At 42.3% G+C, this 23,136-nt stretch overlaps 1 protein-coding gene across 1 annotated transcript in view; it reads left to right on the top strand.

Moving 5' to 3' along the window:
* Window positions 1-3,440: 3,440 nt before the first annotated feature.
* prkx (protein kinase X-linked) overlaps window positions 3,441-23,136 on the top strand; it is a 133,602-nt gene continuing 113,906 nt past the window's right edge. The window contains exon 1 of the mRNA XM_073044233.1: window positions 3,441-3,805. Coding sequence (XP_072900334.1) covers window positions 3,637-3,805 — 169 coding nt within the window. The 5' untranslated portion in view covers window positions 3,441-3,636. The remainder of the gene's footprint in view (window positions 3,806-23,136) is intronic.

The raw sequence follows: 23,136 nt of genomic DNA, 5'->3' as shown, positions 1-23,136 counted from the left end.
GAAAGAAGAAAAAGATTGCCTGGATATCGGAGGATCCCCACATGCTCCATGGATTTCAAAATAATTTTAATATTTATTTTTACTTTCCCCAATTACTTTATAATTTTATCTTCAAAGGACCTATGCTTCTAACTTCCATCCTGCCCATAAATTCACTTGGTCCATTTCTGAGACATCCCTTCCTTTTCTCAATCTCTTTGCCTCCATCTCTGGAGACAAACTGTCAACTGACATCTTCTATAAACCTAATGATTTGCATGGTTGCCTTGCCACCTTGTCTCTTGTAAAAATGCTATTCCCTTCCTTCAGTTCTCATTTCCTTCATCTCTGCTGCACCTGTTCCCAGCATGCAACTTTCCTTTTCAGGACATCAGAGATGTCCTCCTTCTTCAAAGAACGGGGTTTTGCTTCCTCCACCATTGATGCTGCCCTCACTTATATCTCCTCTATTTTCTGAACATCCGTGTTCATGCCACCTGCCCGCTTCCTTAACAGTGATAAAGTTCCTCAAGGCTTTACCTACCAGCCCATGAGCCTCTGCATCCAACACAACTTCCCAACTTCACAACTTCCACCATCTCCAAAGGGATCATAACACCAAACATATCTTTACTTACCCCCCTTCCACTTTCCACAGGGATCATTCCCTCTGTGATTCCCTTGTCCGTTTGTCCCTCCTTATTCATCTCCATTCTGGCATTTATCCCTGCAAGCAGCCAAAATGCTACACCTGCCCTCACCTCCATTCAGGGCCCCAAACAGTCCTTCCAGGTGAGGCAACACTTCACCTGTGAGTCTGCTGTGGTGATCCATTGTGTCCAGTGCTCGCAACATGGCCTCCTCGACATTGGTTAGACCAGTCGTAAATTGGGGGGCTGCTTCGTCGGGCACCTCAGCTCCATCCGGCAAAAGCGGAACTTCCCACTGGCCGAACATTTCATTCTGATTCCCATTACTGTTTGGACATGTCATTCCATAGCCTCCTCTTGTGCCAAGTTGAGGCAATCCTCAGGGTAGAAGAGCAACATGTTATATTCTGCCTGGGAACCCTCCAACCTGACGGCATGAATATCGATCCCTCCCTCCTACCCTCTTCTTCTATTCCTCACTCTGTCCCCTAACCTTTACCTGCCTCCCTATCACCTCCCACTAGGATCCCTCCCCTTTCTCCTATGGTCCAATTCTTATCAGACTCCTTCATCTCCAGCCCTTTACCTTTTCTACCCACCTGACTTCACCTGTCACCTTCTAGCTGTCCTTCCCCCCCCCCCTTTTTATTCTGGTATCTTCCCCCTTCTTTTCCTATCCTGAGCAAGGGTCTCAGCCTGCAATGGCCACTGTTTATTCATTTCCCAAGATGCTGCCTGACCTGTTGAGTTCCTCCAGTATTTTGGGTGTGCTGTTTTGGATTTCCAGGACCTGAGGCGTTTCCTGAGTTTAGTTTGTAGTGGCAGAAAGGGTGGGGTGGAATTGATGGATAGGGTAAAAAGAACATCCCTGCTAGGGTGAGACCAGGTTTTGCCCTGTTTGAAGGGACATGTTTGTAAGATTAATGTCAGAAAGCATAAAAACAGGAACTTTAGAGCATTCAAATTGAGGACTGTTAGAGAAAGACGACACAAACAATGCAAGAGCTGCAGGAACTGACCAGTAGGTCAGGTAGTATTAGTAGAGAGAGAGAGAGAAAAAAATGAAACAGCGTTTCAAAGGATAATTGGCCAATTCTAATGCACATGGAGAAACGGAGTTATGTGAAGTTGCAGAATTTGATACTGAAGGTAGAACAGTGTGTGCCTAGAGGGAAGATGAGATGATCTTCCTCAGACTTTCATTATAACATTTAGAAGCCAAAGAGATGAGATGGGGAATTAAAGCAGCAGGCACCGGGAAACTGAGACTGAACACAAATGTTTTGCAATTTGATTGCCCATTCTGTGCTTGATTTTTCTAATGTAGAGGAGTCCACATTATGCACTACAATTGTTCAGATAAGTTGAAATAGTCCATTAATTGCTGTAACCTGTAATTCCAGATTCCTTAGCTCAGGGAAACAAACTCCCTGTGTTTATTCTGTAAGGGATATGAAGAATATTGCACGTTTTAGTGAAATTATCTACCGTTCTCCCAACGCCCAATAACTAGAAGTTGACCAGCGTTGTATAATGCAAACTTGAAACAGAATAGAAATCAAACCCATTGCACCTAGTGGATTTATGTATAAAAGCACCGGTGCCACTTGCATGAGCCACAGAGACCATTGTCACCTGTCACACCTGAATTCGCTGCCAGCTGTTTGATTGACAAGCAGCGAACGGCAACAGGTGCGTTGAATTGTGAAGAGGCGTGGTCTAAATAGATACTTCGTTGATCCCAAATGAAATTAGAGACACAGTAGCATTACAAGTGCACAGTTACACAAATACTAGAAGAGAAGAAATAATAAAAAAAATAAATTATTTCAAACAATCTAACAGGAGGGGGGGTCATCGCTTTCCCCAGTTATGGATGACTCATTATAGAGCGTAGTGGCCGAGAGTAAGAATGACCTCATTTAGCGCCCTTTGGAGGGACACAATTGTCTTAATCTATTACTAAAAGTGCCCCTCTGTTCAGCCAAGGTGGCATGCAGAGGGTGAGAAACATTGTCCAAGAATTGCCAGTATTTTCCGCAGGGTGCTTTGTTCTACCACAGACTCCAGTGTGTCCGACAACAGAGCCAGCGGTTAAGCAGGGCACAGTGCTCAGTGAAGCAGGTGGGCAGGGAGTAGGGGTGGGGCAAAAGCATAGAGAAGCTCCACCCGCAGCGGCGCAAACCTGCCGCACGAGTTTCCCATCACGTCCGAAATGGGAAAGGGGCGTGGCTTGAGGGGTGTGTGGGTGGGGCCGGACCAGCAGGAGGCGGACCCTGGGCGAGCTGGGAGTTTACCGCGGCGTGGCGTGGCGTGGCTAGGAGTGGGGGTAGGGGCGGGGCCCGGGCGAGGACAGACCGTAGGGGCGGGCCCAACTGTCAATCTCAATTGAGGGCGGGGTCTAAACTTGACAACCAAACGCGAGAAAATCTGCAGCTTGCACGTTGGTCTGAACTTGAAGCCTGTTTTGGGAGTGGACAGGACGATGAAGGGGCAGAGCCTTGGACAACTGTGATTTTGGTTGAAGAAACGGAGATCAGGCCGAGGGTCAATCCTGCTCGGGGCGGGTCCTCCACTAGGGGCCAGTTTGCGATTGGACAGTGCGATCGAAGGGCGGGGCTTTAGGTAACTGTCAATCCGAATGAAAGGGCGGTTCCTCAATCCGGAGAGGAGGCGGGGCCCTATCCCGCGGTCGGACTGGGAGTGGCCTTTGCGAACTGTCAATCAGGGAGAGAGGGCGGGGTCCAAGCCCAGCGTGGATCCCGATTGGGGAAGATTGGAGTGTCGAGGATTTGGACAGCATGGATGGCTGGCGGGGCGGGTCTTGGACCAACCGTCAGTCAGTGAGCTCTCGGCGGGGCCGCCGTCATGTGAAGCCGGTTGCTCCGGCATCCCGAAGCGGCCAGTTTGCTGGCGCCCTTCAGCCGCAAGGATTTCCTTTTTGGTTTATCGGGAATGTCTGCCGCTCCCTGACGCGGGGTCGTCGCCAGCGGAGGGAGGGGGAAACATGGCGGCGCTGAGGGTCAAGCTGCCGGGCTGCGGCTCGTCCGTCGAGCCTGCCTTGCGGTTGCCTACAACGGAGGGCGAGCGGCAGCAGGCGGCCGGCGACAAGCCCGCGCCCCCAGAAACCAGGGATGATTACCAGCTGGATGATCTGGAGACGGTCGCCACTGTGGGTAAGTTCGTCGCCCGGTGGTTACCAGCCCTCTTCCCTGGGGTGGGAGGGGGGATCCGGGATTGTTCTCTTCCCCGATCCCCTTCTCCCATCACTTTTCTCTCATCTCGGGTCCCCTTCTGTAATTAAAATATATCTATGTGCACAATGCCGCTTCTCCATTGAATTCAACACGGTGCATTAATGCAACCTGTGCTGCTAGTTTTCTTCGTTGCAGATTTCTTTGAAGCAACTATTACATCTTGTGGTCAACAAGTTGGAAGTTAGTGGAATTAATTACTCGATCGTTTTAATACTTCTACTGTTTATTTTTAAAAAAATGATGGAAACCTTTTCATTTGTTACTGCACACTTATGTCCGGTAATCATTCGGCGATTTAATTCGTATTCAGATATCGAATTTACTCTTAATTGTTTGCAAATACATCTTCTGATTAGGCACCGATGTATGTTTAGATGGCGGGCTCAAATCCTTTGATAGTGTTTCTGAACTTTTTATATTGTCTTGGTTTTCTAGCCATCAAAGGAACTGAATTCTTTTCGAAGAGCTTTTCCCTCCATGGATGGTGAGGGGCTTTAGGCTATTCACGGCCATTCAGTGTGCCTTTAAATTTATTCTTAAGGGGAGATCATTTTTTTAAAATGCTGCACATTTCCTTGCCGCCGTCGTAAATGTTAAGCTTTATTATTAAATGCTGTGTTCCACCAGCATTTTGTGTGTGTGTGTTGCTTGAATTTCCAGCATCTGCAGATTTCCTCGTGTAAGCTTTATTTTTAGTCGTAGGATATGATGCTGGTGTTCTATAGGAAGGGCTCGCAGGTGGAAGCTAGCTATCGATCTTTAGTCTCTTGAAGTAAAAACAATGCCATGAATGAATTTGGCATTTAGTATACCAGTAGTATAATCTTTATTATGACCAATAACATAGTTCGTAGAAAAGTCATGATCTCAGTTATTTTAATTGTGTGGCAGTGATGGAATTGTACTTGTCATGATCCAAATAGAGTCAGTCATAGGTTTCTTTGTAGGGCATGTTTAGTTAAGATTTTGGCATTTGTTGAATTGTAATCACGTTTGATTTAAAAGTTATTCTTAGGTGGCATTCGTTTAATTTTTTGAGTTGAATTTTAGCTGGGAGGAGAGCCGATTTTTTTTTAGAGCACTTTTTTTTAAAACCATTCCACATGGATGAAGGGCAGATCACATTGGAACCTATCGAATGGCCTCGAGGGTGAATGTGAAGAGGATAATTTCATTAGTAAGAGTCTAGGACAGAGCTCCCGACGTTTTTATGCCATGGACCCTTACCATTACCACAAGTTGGGAAACCCTGGTCCAGCATCTGAGTGCAGTTTCAGAATAAAAGGACTATCCTTTGCAGCTGTGATGAAGAATTTCTTCATCCGTAGTGTGGTCATTCTATGGAATTCCTTGCCTCATGGACCGTGAAGATTAAATCAGAATAACAAGAATCAGGCCATTTGGCCCATCAAGTCCAGGTTCAGTTTATTGTCATTCCAACTGTACATGCGTATACTGCCAAGCGAAACAACATTCCTCCAGACCAAGGTGCACAACACAGTATATTTAACTCAAACACATAATGCATTAAGTAATATTACCACAGATTAATTAACAAATAATAAGGTGCATTTGCTATGCAAGTTTTAAAAGTTTAATGCTACTGGTGCTTTTTACATGATAGAGACCGTATGATGAGATTCAAACATGATGGCAGGGAATTCAATAGGGTCAGGGCCTGGAAGAAGTTGTTTCCCAATCTAACAGGTGGGGGGGAGGGGAGGTAAAAGAGATTGTTGGACAGATGGGAGAGATCACTGGCAATACTAAGACCCAGCACGTGCAGCTCCTGATAAATATCTCTGGGTGGAAGAGACACCCCGATGATCCCCTCAGTTGTCTTTGCAATCCTTTGTAGGGCTTTGCGGTCAGATGCCTTGCACTTCCCTTACCAGGCGGCGGTGCAGCTGGTCAGCACACTGTTGTTCCTGTTTTTTTTAAATAAATGAATTAGTTAGTGGGTGTGTGGGGCCACTCTCTTCAATCTCCTCAGGAAGTGGAGACAATGCTCAGATCTTCTCAGTCTCTCAGGAAGTGGACCAAGTTTGATTATTCATCATGAAGTCTGTTTTGTTGTAGCAGCACATTGCAAAGCATAAGTTATTATAAGTTACAAAAACAACTAGTGCAAAAGATGAAGAACCAGGTAGTTTTTATGCACTGTATAGAAATCTGATGAAAAACTTTTCTGAAAGTGTGTTTCGGGCTCCTGTACCATCTCCTTTGTAGTAATAATACAATCAGGGAATGTCTCAGATGGTAGGGTCTTTAATGGTGGATGCCGCTGTCTATTAGGTGTATTTAAGGCATAAATCAGGGGTTTCCAACCTTTTGTATGCCATGGATCAATTAAGCAAGGAGTCCCATGGACCCCAGGTTGGGAACTCCTGCCATAGATACATTTTTGATTGGTAAGAAGGTTAAAGCTGCTGGGAAGAAGACAAACAAATGGGATTGAGTAAGAAAAATTAGCTGAGATTAAATGGCAGAGCAGACTTGATGGTCCGAATGGCCTAATTTGTCTTCCATATCTAATGGTGATCCAAACTTTGAAAGCTGTTATGTGTGATTCTTTGCTCATTGGGTGACTCATTGCCACAAGCATGTTTTAATTTAGAGCTAATGAAACATGTCAGGAATGTTATGTATTGAATGTTACCTTGTGCAATAATACAAATACAGTAGATTCTGGTTAATTGGACTCATTGAGACCAATACATTTTGGTCCAATTAAGTAACTGCCCCAATAAGCTTAAGTTTCATGGAAAGAGTTTTTAAAAAAACTACTGTTTAACTGAGTAACGATTTATGTATTTAAATGAAATACAGAACAAATTAGAACATTACCAATACCTCTACAATACTATAAAACTGTATTAGTTATTGATGGAGGAATTCATCCAGGGTACGCTGCTGTGTTCTTTGACTAAATGAACAATATCATTTCAGATATCTAATGCAGATAATGGACTGCTGTCATAAAATACTTTAAATGATTTTGTATCCTTCAAATCTTCATTTTCATTGTAAAGTTCAAGTTGGTTGTCGATACAATTCTTAGTAATTCCTAATTTGTTGAAGGAGTGAAATGGTTTCATTTTCACTCCCAGCTGTTTCTGGCACTTTCAAGCCTGAATGCTTGAAACTGCAGCGGGAAAAGCAGTTCCGAATTGTCTCACTGTTTATTTCTCACCAACCCTCAGTGACAAAAATCACTGCCTTCAGAACACAAACACACCCAACAGATGCTATTTTAAAAAACTCATTATAAGCATGGTGCATTGTCTAACAGCCACACAAGTGCTGTTAATTAGAAACTGCTCAGCATCAATCTCCTGTCCCAATTAAGTACCACGGTGTCCCAAATAAAGGAAGGGAATCCTAACTATTTTCTTGATTAATTTTTTTTCTTTAAGAGTTGTCCAAAATAAGTGGCTGTCCCAATTAATCAGTGGCCCATTTAACTGGAATCTGTTGTGGGATGTGTGTCAAAAGAGTCATGTGAATTCTGCTATTTTGTTTTTATTGTTCCTGCACTGACTGGCTTTGATATTGTGAATTTGTTCAGATTGAGATGTTGGACTTTATACTTGTGTTTATCACAGCAGTTGAGATTTAACTAGATGAAGAGGTCAGTTAACACAAATTTATTCTGTTGCAAAATAACAAAATGCTGGAAATACTTAGCAAGTCAGGCTGCATCTGTGGGAAGAGAAACAGTGTTAACATTTCAGGTAGAGGAGGATGAAGCTTGTTAAGTAGCAAGGAGGGTGGGGGGTTAGTAACATAAAGTTGGATGACCATAGGGATAAGCTGAAAACAAAATTATCCCGGTCACTGAAAGAACGGGAGCATTTGCAGAGAGAACATGGATGAGAGAATTGGATGAGTAATGGACAGAACATTTCTGTTTCATTTAGATTTCTGGCATCTTCAGTTTTTTTTTGCTTTTTCACTATTCTATGGCAGATAGGTTTGCAAACTTGGAATTTTATTTAGAGCTTTGCTCCAGTAGGAATTTTCTTACATTGTTTTGGTTGAAATGTTTTTTTTTTAAAGTGCTTACACTTTTAAACTATTAAACTAAGGCCTCAACTTTTTAATGTCCTCCACAGATGCTTCCTGATTTGCTATGTGTTCCCTGCATTTTCTGTGTTTGCTTCAGATTTCTAACAGCTGCCGTATTTTTGTTTTGCTTGTTGATTAAGAATTATTTACTGGATTAAAAGCTATAATTGAACTATTTGATAAGCACAGTGTAAACATCTACTTGCAGGATGTAGCAAAGGCTGCTGCTGCATTATCAGTGATGGTCCACTGAATAATGTGATATCTAGTCTTGTGAAGTTTTGTTTTTATGTTAACCAGCACCCAAAATAGGTTGCAGCCTTAATGTGGCTAAGGACATCCAGAAAAAGTTGACTGATTACAGGAGTTAAATTAAATCACTTAATTTTGCATTTCAGCCAGTTTTATGCTCTATATTTATTTAGCAGTTTATAGTACATTAGTATCTTTGCACTGTACTGCTGCCACAAAACAAATTTCATGTCATAATAAACCTGATTCTAATATTGTAAATCTATCAATACCAGAAGGAATTTTACTCAATAGTGCTTGTTTTTCATTTGCAATAATATTCAGCTAGCATGATTAGTATAAAACTTGATGCTATTCATTTTGTGAAAAATGCATCAAATGGTTTCTGTTAACTCGGTGTCTGGCTGTTTAGAAATCCCAGTGGTCATGCAGTTGGTTTACTTGTGAGGCTAGTGTTCGCAATGCCTTTGGGTTTGTGTGGTCACATCCATGGTTGGGGTCTGGAGTACAGGTGATCGGGTGTGTGGCTGAAGCAGAGATGGGGTTTGGAACACCAAAGGTTGAATGTGGGTAGGTTTACAGCTGAAACCATGATTTTGAGTGATTGTATAATTCCCACTTCATTAAACTCAGTCTTCACTGTGAATATTTATTTACATTACCATGTAAATATGCGAAAGACTGAAATAAGTGTGTACATCAGTTCTATTAGGAACAACATCCAATTGTCTTTGCTGCTAGTCTGAGACTATTAAAGCCTTTGGAAGCCAGATCATTATAGTTTTATTGTATATTGTTTGAGACTGAGCTATTGTTGAGTTTGTCATGTGTATAAACTTGTGTATGCACAGGTGCAGTGAAAAACTTGCAGCAGCAGCAGCATCACAGACAGCATTTACTAGGTAAACACAAACTAAACATAAATTATACACAATTCACACCAGAAAGAACACGATTATAACAAAGTGTGATCAAAGTGGTCATAGTGTTGTTAAACTAATGTTTAGAGTTGTGTTAATAAGTTTAAGAATCGAATGGTTGAAGGGAAGTGTTGGGACCTCACTTGTGAGATCATGTAGCTTTCTTCATTTGTTAATTTGTTACACTTAGGACTGTGTGGCTTAAGTGCAGCACTAATGCCTTTTTCAAGATTGCTGATGATGCATACCACTGTCATAATCCAAATCAATAGTGGTGATGAATCAGATTGAAAATCTGTCTAGGTGGTGTCGTAACAGTAACCTCTTACTCTTGTCAGCAAGACCAAGGAGCAGGTTGGATTTCAGGAAAAGAAAACCAGAGGTCTTATGCCAATACTCATTAGAGTAGTGGTTGCCAATCCGTTGATCGCGATCGACTTATCGATCTTTGAGACTTACCCAGTAGATCCCGAAAAAAAAAAAAAGAAAAATAAATACACAAATACTGTTGAGAGATTGTTTCCGGGTTGCAGGGTTTTAGTTCTGTTCTTTCTGCCCAGTGTGCATGTGTGTAGCTCCTCCACACTACACAGTGTAATTCTGTGGTCCCCAACCACCAGGCCGCGAGGAAACGATACGAGTCAGCCGCAACTTTCCTCATTCCCTGTCACGCCCACTGTTGAACTTGAATAAACACGAGGTCATTGGTCACCTAAACTCAGTGATACTCTCGCGCCAGGGATCACTGGCCGCCTTGCATGGCCGGCGGGAAGCGCCGTTGCTACTGGCCTGGAGCGCGGACAGATGGGCGCCACTCCTAAACCTGTTGACCAGACCAAATGTTCGTGGGGAACCCGGTGCTAAAATATTCGCAGACGACCTAATCCAGGCTTAGGGTTTCGTAAGTAGCAGAGCAGCTACCTCGCTGCAATCTACTGAAGCAAACTTTTGTCGGCCGATAGATCCTACAAGGGGGGCGGGCACGCGTCCTGTCGCACTCCTCGCTTGGTTGGTCGCTCTCTCCGGACTGCAACCACCACGGCCCTGGTACGGGGACCTCCGGCCCTGACCTTGTCCTCTCACCCTACCCATGACCAGCCTCACCTGGCCAAGGCATCTGGCGGCGGGCGGGCGGGAGCCTGGAGTTTGGGCCGGGAGGCTGTCTAATGAGGCAATGAAGCCCTCGAAACTGCTTCAGCACCCCTTGAGTCCAAGCACCCTGCACTTAAAGACAAACCCGTTGAGTTTCTTCAGTGGAAAAAAAACGTGAGCAAGTGGGACAGAAGCTAAGTGCTGAGAGTCATGAAAACTAAATTGCAGAATAGACTGGACATAAGAAACCTGCTTCGAGTATCGCTGTATTCCGGTCGTGTTTACCACCCCCCCATCTACGGTCCGCAAGAATATTGTCGATACTAAACTGGTCCGCAGTGCAATAGAGAGCAGGTACCCTCGGTGTTTGTACATTATTTCTACTTCCGGGTTGTGGGGTTTTACTTCCGGTCTTTCCTGCCCTGGTGCACATGCGTGTAACTGATCTGGGGTCGATCTTGCCTTTCACTAAGGCTGAGGTAGGGGATCTTGGGCATAAAAAAGTTGGTGACCACTATATTAGAGGATCAGGGGTGGAGAGGGTCAGCAACTTTAAATTCCTCGATGTTACTATTTCAGAGGATCTGGCCAGGGCCTAGCACCTAAGTGCAATTATGAAGAAAGCATGGCAGTCCCTTTACTTCCTTAGGAGTTTGCAGAGATTCGGCATGACATCTAAAACTTTGACAAACTTTTTTTTAAATTGAAGTTCATCATCAAACAAACATTTCCATAAGATGTATTTCAGACATTGTACATATACATCATATAATCATATATGTCACAAATCTCCACGTAATATTTATGAGGTATACACTTATAGAAAAGAATGGAAAGAAAAAACAAGCAAAAGGAAAGAACTATGTACAAGTAGGGAGGGTTTTTTTTACAACATATTCATTGATTTGTGAGAATAAAATCAGGCTTATGAGGCATTATGTAGTTAAACCATTTTTCCCAGTATGAATCATATTATTCCAGCTTATGATTAACAGATGCTGTTATCTTCTCCATTTTGTAAATGTTCAATGTAATTTCCATCCATGCATTTAAAGTTGGGCTCTCCTGTGATAACCATTTCCTAGTAAGAGTCTTTTTACCAGCCACCAACAGTATATTCATTAAATATTTATCTCTTTTCAAACATTCTTGAGGTATATATCCAAAATATATGGTCTTACTCCCTAAGGGTATTTCACATTTAAAGATGTCTTGTAAGGCATTGTGTATCCCCCTCCGATAGTCTTTGATAACAGGGCAGTCCCAAAAAATATGATAATGATTTGCATTTTGATTTCCACAATTTCTCCAGCAAACAGGGAGGTTACTATCATAAATGAGATTTCTGAGAGGGTGTAATAAAATATCTTATCAAGTTTTTCCATCCAAGCTCCCTCCATTTCTGTGAACTGGTACACTTCCATTGTTATCTCCATATTGTTGTCCATTCTTCCTCCGATATAATTATCCCTCCTTCCTTCTCCCATTTTGTTTTAATGTATGAAGTCGAATGTGTTTTAAGATTTGACAACCCCTTATACATGCTTGAAATGATTCTACTACCGCTATCTGAATTATATGCTTTTCTAAATAGCTCTATCAAGCATGTATTTGCCTTGGTTACATTTTTGTGTCTTATTAACATATTGACGCATCTGTAAATACCGATTTAAAAATCTTGTTTTTCTAATAAGTGTTTCTCTTTAAGCATTTCAAAACTGAACAGTGTTCCTTCTTTCATTATGTTGCAAAGAACTGTTATTCCTTTAGCTGTCCAGTCCTTAAATCTAGCATCCAATTTATTTGGTGTAAAATCAGAGTCATATGCACACCATTTAAGAATTGCAGTATCTCCCTCTAGATTATATTCTTTTATAGTAGTTTTCCATATTTTAAGAGTCAATTTCACCCATGGGTTATCAATAGTATTTATGTACCTTTGCAGGTTGTTATCAGCCAAAATTGCTTGTATGGGGATGGGAAGTACCCGCTCCTCAATGTTTTTCCATTGAGTGTCATATGATGGGTTGCACCAACACATCACAGCTCTCAACTGTGCTGCAAAATTATAATCTCTAAGAGAAGGTAAGCCCTATTCTCCTGCCCCCCCCCTTTTTACTTCCTTAGGAGTTTGCAGAGAATCAGCATGACATCTAAAACTTTGACAAACTTTTGTACATATTTAGTGGAAAGTGTATTGACTGGTTACATCATAGCCTGGTATGGAAACTCCAATGCCCATGAACAGAGAATGCTGCAAAAACTAGTGGATATGGCCCAGTCCATCATGGAAGCCCTCCCCATCATTGAGAAATTCTACATGAAACACCTTTGCAGAAAACAGCATCCATCATCATGACTCCCAACCCCCAGGACGTGCTCTCTTCTTCCTGCTGCCTTCAGGAAGAAGGTACAGGAGTCTCACACGGCCAGGTTCAGGAACAGTTATTACCCGTCAGCCATTAGGCTGTTAAACCAAAGGGGATAATGTCAATCAATTTCATTTGCCCCATCGTTGAAATGTTTCCAGAACCTATGGACTCAGTTTCAAGGACTCATCATGTCCTCCAGTTGTATATGTATACGTCTGTGTATATGCGTAATAAAATAAAATTTCTTTGTATTTGCGCAGTTTGCAGAGTTGGAACTCTGGTTGAATGCCCAAGTTGATGCGGTCTTCCATTGACTCTGTTATGCTTATTATTGTATAGATTTATTGAGTATGCCCACAAGAAAATGTATCTCAGGGTTGTATATGGTGACATATGTACTTTGATAATAAAATTTATTTTGAACTTTAAATGATGGGCTATCTGAAAATGGTATTCTCTGTCCTAATAAAATAAAATAATTGTAGGGCCTTGCAAAGTGTTATTTTGTCTTCTGAGCAGTTGGAAACAGAACTTTTAACTGCAACCATTATGTGGCAGGTATTTTGCTTGAGTCTGAAAACAAGTTGCATTTTATTCAGGGGAATTACAAGGTTTGTAGATCATGCGTGGGAGCATATGGTATATTAGCCAGTTGCTGTGATGTTGGTGACTCATTTCTTCGGGATTTCCAGTGTTTTGACCCAGAGGTGAGAGGAGCAGCTGTGTAGTTGGCCAGAATGATGAGATAGAGGAGCTGGTGTTTCCTTATTTTAGTACTGAATGCCAGTGACCAATTTAAGTTGAAAGCACTATGTTGTGTATATTCTCTTTAATGTCTTTGGCTTTTGTCAGGGTTATCTAATAATCGTGAATTTATTTTTGGGTTCAATATTGTCTCATTTGTTAGGCTTAAACATCTAAAGATTAATTTTTTCTCATGGCTACCGAAACATACAGTGCAATGCATCATTTGCATCAACGATCAACAGTCTGAGGATGTGCTGAGGGCTGCCTACAAGTGTCACCATGCTAACATAGCATGCCCACAACTTATTAACCCTAACTGTATATTTTGGAATGTTGGAGGAAGCTATAGTGCCCATAGGAAACTTGTGTATTCATGGGAAGAACGTACAAATTCCTTAAAGACAGCAGTTTTGAATCACAATCTTAAAGTTGCTAACCACTGCTCAACTGTAGCGATTTATTTCCAAGCCTTAAAAAAAAAGTTGCATATGCTGCTGGTAAGATGTTTGACAGATAGCCTTTCAATACACAGTGGATTCTGTTTAATTAGGCCGTCGGTTAATCAGGGCATCGACTTATTTGGAGTGTCTCTTAACAAGCAAAAACTAATCAAGAAAATTATCAGGATTCACTTTGTTTATTTGGACCACTATTTTGCTTAATTGGGGCAGGAGACTTTTGCTGAGCAGATGCTAACTAGCAGCATGGTGGCTGTTAAAGACTATAGTGTGCTTAGAGTGAATATTTTTTAAATAGTGTGTTGTATGTATTTATTCAAAAAGCAGTGGCTTTTGTTACTGATGGTGCAAAATGAGCAGTAAGACAATTTAGAACTGTTTTGCTTACTGCGATTTCAAGCATTCAGGCTAGAAATGACTGGGAGTGAAAATGTAAATATGTTGCTTCATGTCAGGAATGATGAAAAATTTGAAGGTATTGACAATCATCTTGACTGTTATAATGAAACTGAAGATTTGGTGGATACAATCGTCCATAGCATTGCATGAAGGCAATCCATTGTCTACATTGGGTGTTTGCACTGATTTTGCTCTATGCATTCCTGTTGATAACTATTGGGAACTAATGCAGTTTTATAGTACTGTAGAGGTATTGGTAGTGTTCTAATTTGTTCCATGTTTTATTTAAATACTTAATTTGTTACTCAGTTGGTCTTTTTTTAATACTTTTAAAAATATTTCCTCAACTTCAGCGAATTGAGGCAACTGCTTTAATGGGCCAATTAACTGGAATCCACTATTGGCATTTCATTCCTCCCCTTTGGAGATGTGTGTGGCATTGTTCACTGTATATTTAAGTTTAAAATAATTATTTAGAGATGCAGCATGGTAACAGGTCCTTTAGCTCCAATGAGCCCACACCACCCGACTACACCGTGTGACCAATTAACATACTATCCCATATGTCATTGGAATATGGGGAAAAAACCAGAGTACCTGGGGGGAAACCTATGAGTTGATGGAGTGTGTACAAACTCAGAGAGCAGTGGGAATTGAAGCCAGTTTATTAGCGTTATGTTAATCACTGCTACCGCACTGCCCCACAATGTTTTGAACACTTTGACACTGACTAGTAATCTTATAATTTATTTATTGTGATTTGTTTTAGACTGGACTCCTTATGGAAGTTTAATTTGTGTTTCATGCTGTTTTGAATGAAGTTTAAAGTCTTGAATATTACTGTTTTTTCATTTGGCATCCACCTGATGAAGGGTCTCAGCCCAAAACGTCGACTATTTATACCTTTCCACAGATACTGCCTGACCTTCTGAGTTCCTCTGGCATTTTGTGTGTGTTCACTGTTCCTTCTAAACTGCATGGTACCCATGCGGCTGTGCAGTAACTGAAATACTCCCCGGCACATAATCTTTGCTCAGTTGGAATTTCCTTGTATACAATTTATTAAAGGGCTGTGCAGTTTTCTGGTCATATTTTAAAACAAAAAATCCTGATCAGAGCAATGGTTGCTCTGTGCAGCTGTTTTTTTTTAAAAAAGGGAGGGAATGTGTGTGTTACTCTGTGCAGATACTGAACATCCAATCTTTGTTACTGATTTTCACTTGTGTTTCTGCATTTTTAACATAGCTTGGATAATTTCATGAGTGCTGAAACACTTTTGCATGTGGCACAGAAGTTTTAATTAGAAACCTTGTAAATTAAACACTTCGACTGCCAATGATTTTTTTTAAAAAAAGTCTTGTTTTCATTTTCAGTTTTATCAAAACTATGGATCCTAATTAAAACAGAAAATGGCTCCGTGGCTTAGGAATAAAATTAGTATCTTTTTCCTCAAGCCTGCTCTGTGATTTGTCAGGAGGAGGACTTCTCCTTCAATTGCATTTTCACGCATTATTTCCATAAGCTTCAATTCACTTAATATTAAGAAATTTACTGATCTCTATCATGAACCTAACAACTAAGTTTGTATAGCACTCCATAAGATTCGAAGGTTCATCCATTATCAAAGCATGTATCGATATGCAATTCTGAAATTTGTCTTCTCCAGATAGCCATAAAACCACGAAAGAACATGAAAGTCATTCAGGGAGAAACATCAAACTCACACCCATTGCATAAAAAAAGAACATCCCTATCATCAGCCCCCCTCCTCCTGTACAAAGTAGTCCAATCCATAAATGCAGAACCATGAATACCACACAAAGCAGAGAGACTACCTGTCTGCCACAGAGACAGGCTGGTTGCAAATTCCTTCTCCATAAGCGATCAAAAGGAAGGCAGTTGGTGCTGTACTCTCACTGGCCTTCCTGATTTGCCTCTGTCTCAGTCATCCCTGATGCTTTAGTCCGCGATTAATTGATGCTTTCACCGGTGAAGTGGAGTCTAAACATCTCGAAGTTTCTTCACATTGAGGCCATCCAAGTACATGCTCGCTTCCTGGAAGGCACTATATCACTCAAGTTATCGCCAAACTGTAAATCACAGGCTCTAACAGTCCCAGAAATATTTAAGGTTAAAAACAGACATTAAGTAAGTAAGGAGGACATTTTCTTGAGTTAGTTGAAAGAAATTGACCAAGGGAGTGTTGTACGCTGACACCATGTTGAGAGGAAGATTCTTTGTTTTCTCAGTGAAGAAATTTCTCATCAACTCAAACCTAGGTGCGACGGAGTCTATGATACCTTCCCTCTATCCACCCCCACCTCCTCCACGAACACAGACACAGCTGTAGACTTCTCAGCCAAGGGAAAATCCTCTTTCATTGAGACCAGTCAAGCCCTGTGTGTGTGTATTGTCTCTTTAAAATCTCTTTAAAACTATAAAATATAGATCTGCATTACTTGAACCACTAAATGAACTTTTGATGCACCCATTCTATGGCAATTGCATCCTAGGGTAAGGCAGTTAAAACTAGACAATTTCAGGTGTCTATACAGGTTAACAGAAAACAGAGTATTTCTTGTGTGCACTGAAGTGATTGACCTCAGTTTCTGTATTACATTCAATTCTCAATTCCGTCTAGCTTTTTTTCAAATTGGCAAACTTGCAAATATGTGATTTGATCCCCTATGAAAATTGTTGATGCTAATGGTGCTGAGCCTAAACACTAATCCCTTAGTTCCCTGCTAATCACAGCCTTAGAAAGATCTGTTGATTCCTATTCTTGATTTCGCGTCTTGCCACCATTTCTAAATCCATATTTGTATATTGCCTGCAGTTCCATGTTTCACTTTTGCAGACCAATCTCCCTTGTGAGTCCTTGTTGAAAGCCTTTCAAAACTCCAAGTATAACACAATCCTTTTGTCTGTCTCTTCAAGATTTTAGAAAGTGAATCATCAGATCTTTGGCATGCATTAGCTTTTAAGCTTATCAACTTTTATATTTTATTTAACCAGTGCTTATTCTCACCAGGCCCTTGATTCAGTATTTCATTTGGAAGTATTCAGAAGATCAGGCAGTTTTGGGGAAAGAAAGACTTGCATTGGGTTAATGACTTCTCATTGGAATTGGAAAGTGAAAACATCCAAGTTGCAGAGGAGAAGAACGATGGAGAGAACAGAGGGAATGTCGTAGATGGGATGCAGACCAAAGTTTAAAGTACTTTTATTATCAAATACATATTCATCTTCTTGCAGGCAAACACAAATCAAAGAAACAACAGCAGAACCCATTTAAAGAAAAACTCACACAATGAAAACCGATTTTCTGAAGATAATGTCAGAGAGAAAGGAAAACAAGTGAAGGTACAAAATAAAGCTGAAATGTCCAGCAAAGAAAAGCCAGTCTGGTGACTGAAACAACCGCATTTGCTATTGAGCTCTGAGGGATTCATTGCTCTTGGACAGAAAATGGGTGCTTTTCCTCCCATTATACCATAGGTATTGATGGAGCGATGTAGAAGGCTAAAGTCAGAAAGGTTGGAGAGAGAATGGGAGGGGTTATGAGGTGGCCTAAGGCACTGGGTAACTCTTGTGAACAGAGTGAAGATGTTTTGCAAAGCAGTCACCCAATCATGGTGAGAAGGGAAGAGGTGAAAGTTCAGCTGTTTTATCCAAATGGACTATACCCTCCACTCTCATTTATTTCATCTCCAATGACACTTTCTGACAATTCTTTCCCATGCAACAGTGGACAGTGCAATACCTACCTTTTTTGTCTCTTTTCCCATTGTCAACTTTGGTCTGCAGCATATTGCAAATATTTCTTTTCCTTTCCCCTTTCTGCAATTTAAACATTTGTTTTCTCAGTTTTTCTTGCTCAGATAAAGGATTGTTGATAAGAAATAACTTATTCTGTGTTTCTCTTTGTAGATTGGAGTAAGGGGAAATATAAGGCTATCGGGCAGGAGCTTGGAGTAATAAATTGGGAATGGATGTTCTCAAGGAAATGTACAGAAGAAATGTGGCAAATGTTCAGGGGATATTTGTGTGGAGTTCTGCATGGGTACATTCCAGTGAGACAGGGAAAGCATGGTAGGGTACAGGAACCATGGTGTACAAAGGCTATTGTAAATCTAGTCAAGAGGAAAAGAGCTTATGAAAGGTTCAAAAAAATAGGGAATGTTAGAGACCTGGAAGACTATATGGCTAGCAGGAAGGAGTTGAAGAAAGAAATGAAGAGAGCCAGAAGAGGCCATGAGAAGGCCTTGGCAGACAGGATTAAGGAAAACACCAAGGCAGTATGTGAAGAGCAAGAGGATAAGACGTAAAGAGAATAGGACCAATCAAGTGTGACAGTGGAAAAGTATGGAACTGGAGGAGATAGCAGAAGTACTTAATGAGTACTTTGCTTCAATATTCAGTATGAAAAAGGATCTTGGAGATTGAAAGGATGACTTAAAGTGGACTGAAAAGCTTGAGCATGTATATATTAAGAAAGAGGATGTGCAGGAGCTTTTGGAAAGCATCAAGTTGGATAAGTCACTGGGACTGGATGAGATGTACCCCAGGCTATGGTGGGAGGTCAGGGAGGAGATTGCTGAGCCTCTGGCGATGATCTTTGACGGGGGAGGTTCCAGAGGATTGGAGGGTTGCGGATGTTGTTCCATTATTCAAGAAGGGGAGTAGAGATAGCCCAGAAAAGTATAGACCAGTGAGTCTTACTTCAGTGGTTGGTGAGTTGATGGAGAAGATCTTGAGAGGCAGGATTTATGAACATTTGGAGAAGCATAATATGATTAGGAATAGTCAGCATGGCTTTGTCAAAGGCAGGCCGTGCCTTACGAGTCTGATTAAATTTTTTGTGGATGTGACTAAACGCATTGAAGGTTGAACAGTAGATGTGTATATGGATTTCAGCAAGGCACTTGACAAGGTACCCCATGCAAGGCTTATTGAGAAAGTAAGGAGACATGGGATCCAAGGGGACGTTGCTTTGTAGATCCAGAACTGGCTTGCCCACAGAAGGCAAAGAGTGGTTGTAGACTGGTCATATTCTGCATGGAGGTCGGTCACCAGTGGTGTGCCTCAGTGATCTGTCCCGGGACCCCTACTCCTTGTGATTTTTATACATGACCTGGATGAAGAAGTAGAGGGTTGGGTTAGTAAATTTGCTGATGATACAAAGGTTGGGGGTGTTGTGGATAGTATGGAGGGCTGTCAGAGGTTATAATGGGCCATTGATAGGATGCAAAACTGGGCTGAGAAGTGGCAGATTGAGTTCAATCCAGATAAGTGTGAGGTGGTTCATTTCGGTAGGTCAAATGTGATGACAGAATATAGTATTAATGGTAAGACTCTTGGCATTGTGGAGGATCAGGGGGATCTTGGGGTCTGAGTTTGTCGTGGTTTTTCGTGCCTCACAAATGACCAAGAGACGCAGAAGATTCTTCAAGAAGGGTTAAACTTTAATTTGCAAATCAAAGCTGAGACAGTCATTGAGCTAGTCGCTGATTGCACCCCCCCCCCCCCCCGATCCCCGGACACAGCATTTTTTATAGCAATCTCCTGGTCCAGTTGTATTAGCATATGTAATCGATCTCTAGTTGCGTATTACACGATCATGTCCCTATTGTTTCTATCAATTGACTTAATCATGTTCTAATCTACATCTCTTAGCTACCTCTCATTAACACACCATTGTCTTCTACATTTTTAAGATATATGCATAGCAAATAGCAAGCTCTTTCTGTAGCTACCTCTCATTAACACACCATTGTCATCTTAAGACTTAAGTCTCCTACCAAATTGGGTACATGCATGGCAAATAGGAAGCTCAGAACTGCAAATAGCAAGCTCAGAACTGACTTCATAGTTTTGGTAAATTTATACTTTTATACTCCAATAAGTTCATAAGACACTCAAAACTGCTGCACAGGTTGACTCTGTGGTTAAGAAAGCATACAATGCATTAGCCTTCATAAATTGTGGGATTGAGTTTAGGAGATGAGAGGTAATGTTGCAGCTATATAGGACCCTGGTCAGACCCCACTTGGAGTATTGTGCACAGTTCTGGTCGCTTCACTACTGGAAGGATGTGGAAACTATAAAGTGGTGCAGAGGAGACTTACAAGGATGTTGCCTGGATTGGCGAGCATGTCTTATGAGAATAGGTTGAGTGAACTCTGCCTTCTTTCCTTGGAGTGACTGAGGATGAGAGGTGATCTGATAAAGGCATATAAGATGATGAGAGGCATTGATCATGTGAATAGTCAGAGGCTTTTTCCCAGGGCTAAAATGGCTGGCATGAAAGAGCACAATTTTAAGGTGCTTGGAAGAAGGTACAGAGGAGATGTCAGGGGTAAGTTTTTTTTTATGCAGCAACAGTGGTGGAGGTGGATATGATAGGGTCTTTTGAGAGACTCCTGGATAGGTATATGGAGCTCAGAAAAATAGAGGGTTATGGGTACCCCTAGGTAATTTCTCAGGCACAGCTTTGTGGGTCGAAGGGCCTGTATTGTGCTGTAGGTTTTCTATGTTTTTATGTTGCCGGATCTGCTGAGTGCTTCTGATATTTTCTGTTTTTGATTTGGATTTATGGGATATGCATCTCTTTCCTCCCTCCCCCACCCCACCAATTACTGAGATTCTGGGTTGATTTTTGACTTTGCCACTGAGCAGGTAATTCTTCAGTTCTAGCCCTGGGTGACATTGTTGACTCAGTGTAAGTGGGACTGCAAAACACCATTTTATGTCAAGGTGACCTAGCCTGGTTATAGCTTAAACATACCATTGTGTTGTTACTCAAGAGATCAAATCATTTACTTGTGTTGCTTGAGAAACGACTAGCGAGTTACCCATTTGTTTGTCAGTGATATTTTAATTGGTTGTTCCAGTGTACTGTACACCACAAATGATTCTGTAGGCATACACAGACACTTCTTCAACTGATTTAGTATATTCCTTTCTGACAGTATATCATAGTATTGATTATATATAATGTAGTCAGATTAAAAGTTTTTATACCATGGAATGTAAGTGCCAATGAAGTAAATATCTAAATTGTTAATATATTCAAATACATTTCGGTGAGCATCATTGCATTATTAATGATCTGATGAGTCTTGGGTGATGCATTTTGGGTTGTTAAATACCGTAAATTCCAGTGTATAAGCGGAGAATTTGGCCCTAAATTTTGGTCCTAAAATTAGGGGGTCGGCTTATACACGGTGCCAATTTTGGAAAAACAAATACATGGAAGACAGGTCATATTTATTGGCTGTTTTTGAGTCAAATTCGTTCCACTGTCATCGCATGAATTCTTTGAATGATTTGTTTAAACTCACATCTAGTGGCTGGAGCACAGAGTTCAAACCACTGGGGATGACTGCAATGTCCATATTTTCAGCTTTCAATGCTGCATTTGTCTCACCTGACAAGTGCGCTTTGAAGACGTCCCAGACAAGTAGCAAGTTGTGGCGACCCACTTTCTGCACAGGCGAACCGGCTCACAAATAGCCAGTGCGCGGGGAGAGACTTTGGTAATGCACCTCTGATGTCATTTCCGCCTGGAGAGGGCGGGCGCTAGAGATTAAATGCCAGCACCGTGAAGTTTGAGTAAACTAGACTCGAAACGACTTACCGACTGTGTGTCGTTAATTCAGCGCTGTGTGTAGCACATCGCTACATTGGTGACCCTGACAGTCCAAACGAGATTTGGACCAAAGATGACTGACTCTTCATCTGTTCATGCAGTTTCACTAAAACTGCCGACTTTCTGGACGCTGTGACCACGTGTGTAGTTTAGCCAAGCAGAAGCCCAGTTCCAGATTCGGCAGATCTCTTCTGATTCCACGAGTAACTACCACGTGGTGAGCGCCCTTGACCAGGAGATGGCCGCCCAGGTTGCGGATTTCATACAGTTGTCCCCGGAAGAAGGCGAATATGAAGCATTCAAAGTGTTGCTCATTGGGACATTTGGCCTCTCACAGCGTGAGCGGGGTGCCTGCCTGCTTCATTTGGATAGTTTGGGAGACAGACTGACGTCAGCATTGATGAACGAGATGCTGGCCCTGGCTGACGGACACAAGCCCTGCCTCATGTTCGAGCAAGCATTCCTAGAGTAACTGCCCGAGAACATATATCTGCTGCTGGCCGACGCAGATTTCAGCAACCCCCGGAAGGTGGCGACCAGGGCAGACGTGCTGTGGAAAGCCAAGAGGGAGAGTGTGGCATCCGTTGGTCAGATTACCAGGCCACGCGCCCAACAGCGGACCAGACCAGGCCCGACGGGGGCGCACACAACACAGAGGCAGGAGTGAGGAGGCCAGTGAACAGTGGTGTTTCTACCACCAGCGGTGGGGCACAAAAGCCCGCCGTTGTCGCCCGCCCTGCAAGGGCCAGGGCCAGCTGTCGCTAATGACTATGGCGGCTGGCCACCAGGACAGCCTCTTGTACATCTGGGACAAAGAGTCGGGACGCCGCTTCTTGGTCGACACGAGCGGAAATCAGCGTCTTGCCCCCGACGGGGTACGACACCCGCAACAGGAAGCCAGGACCCACCCTGAGGACCGCAGTCTTGGGTTTGCAGCTGCAAGACTTTCTCATAGGCCCAGATGAGAGGACCCTCTTGTGCGACGTGGCCACCGGCCAACCTCGCCCCATCGTCCCGACAGCCTGGAGGCGGCAAGTTTTCAACTCCATACACAGTTTGGTGCACCCATCTATCAGGACAACCGTCTGGCTGGTCTCCAGCAAGTTCACGTGGCACGGACTTCGCAAGCAGGTCAGTGAATGGGCCAGAACATGCGCGCAGTGCTAAACAGCCAAGGTGCAGCGGCACAATAAAGCCCCGCCGCAGCACTTTGAACCCACCCACTGGAGGTTTGACCACATTCATGTGGATATCGTGGGCCCCCTACCAGTGTCCCGAGGAGCACGGTACC

Source organism: Hemitrygon akajei, chromosome 4 (assembly GCF_048418815.1).
Source record: "Hemitrygon akajei chromosome 4, sHemAka1.3, whole genome shotgun sequence".
Lineage (NCBI taxonomy): Eukaryota > Metazoa > Chordata > Chondrichthyes > Myliobatiformes > Dasyatidae > Hemitrygon > Hemitrygon akajei.
The sequence above is the reverse complement of the archived record's forward strand: the minus strand, read 5'-3'. Positions and strand labels throughout refer to the sequence as shown.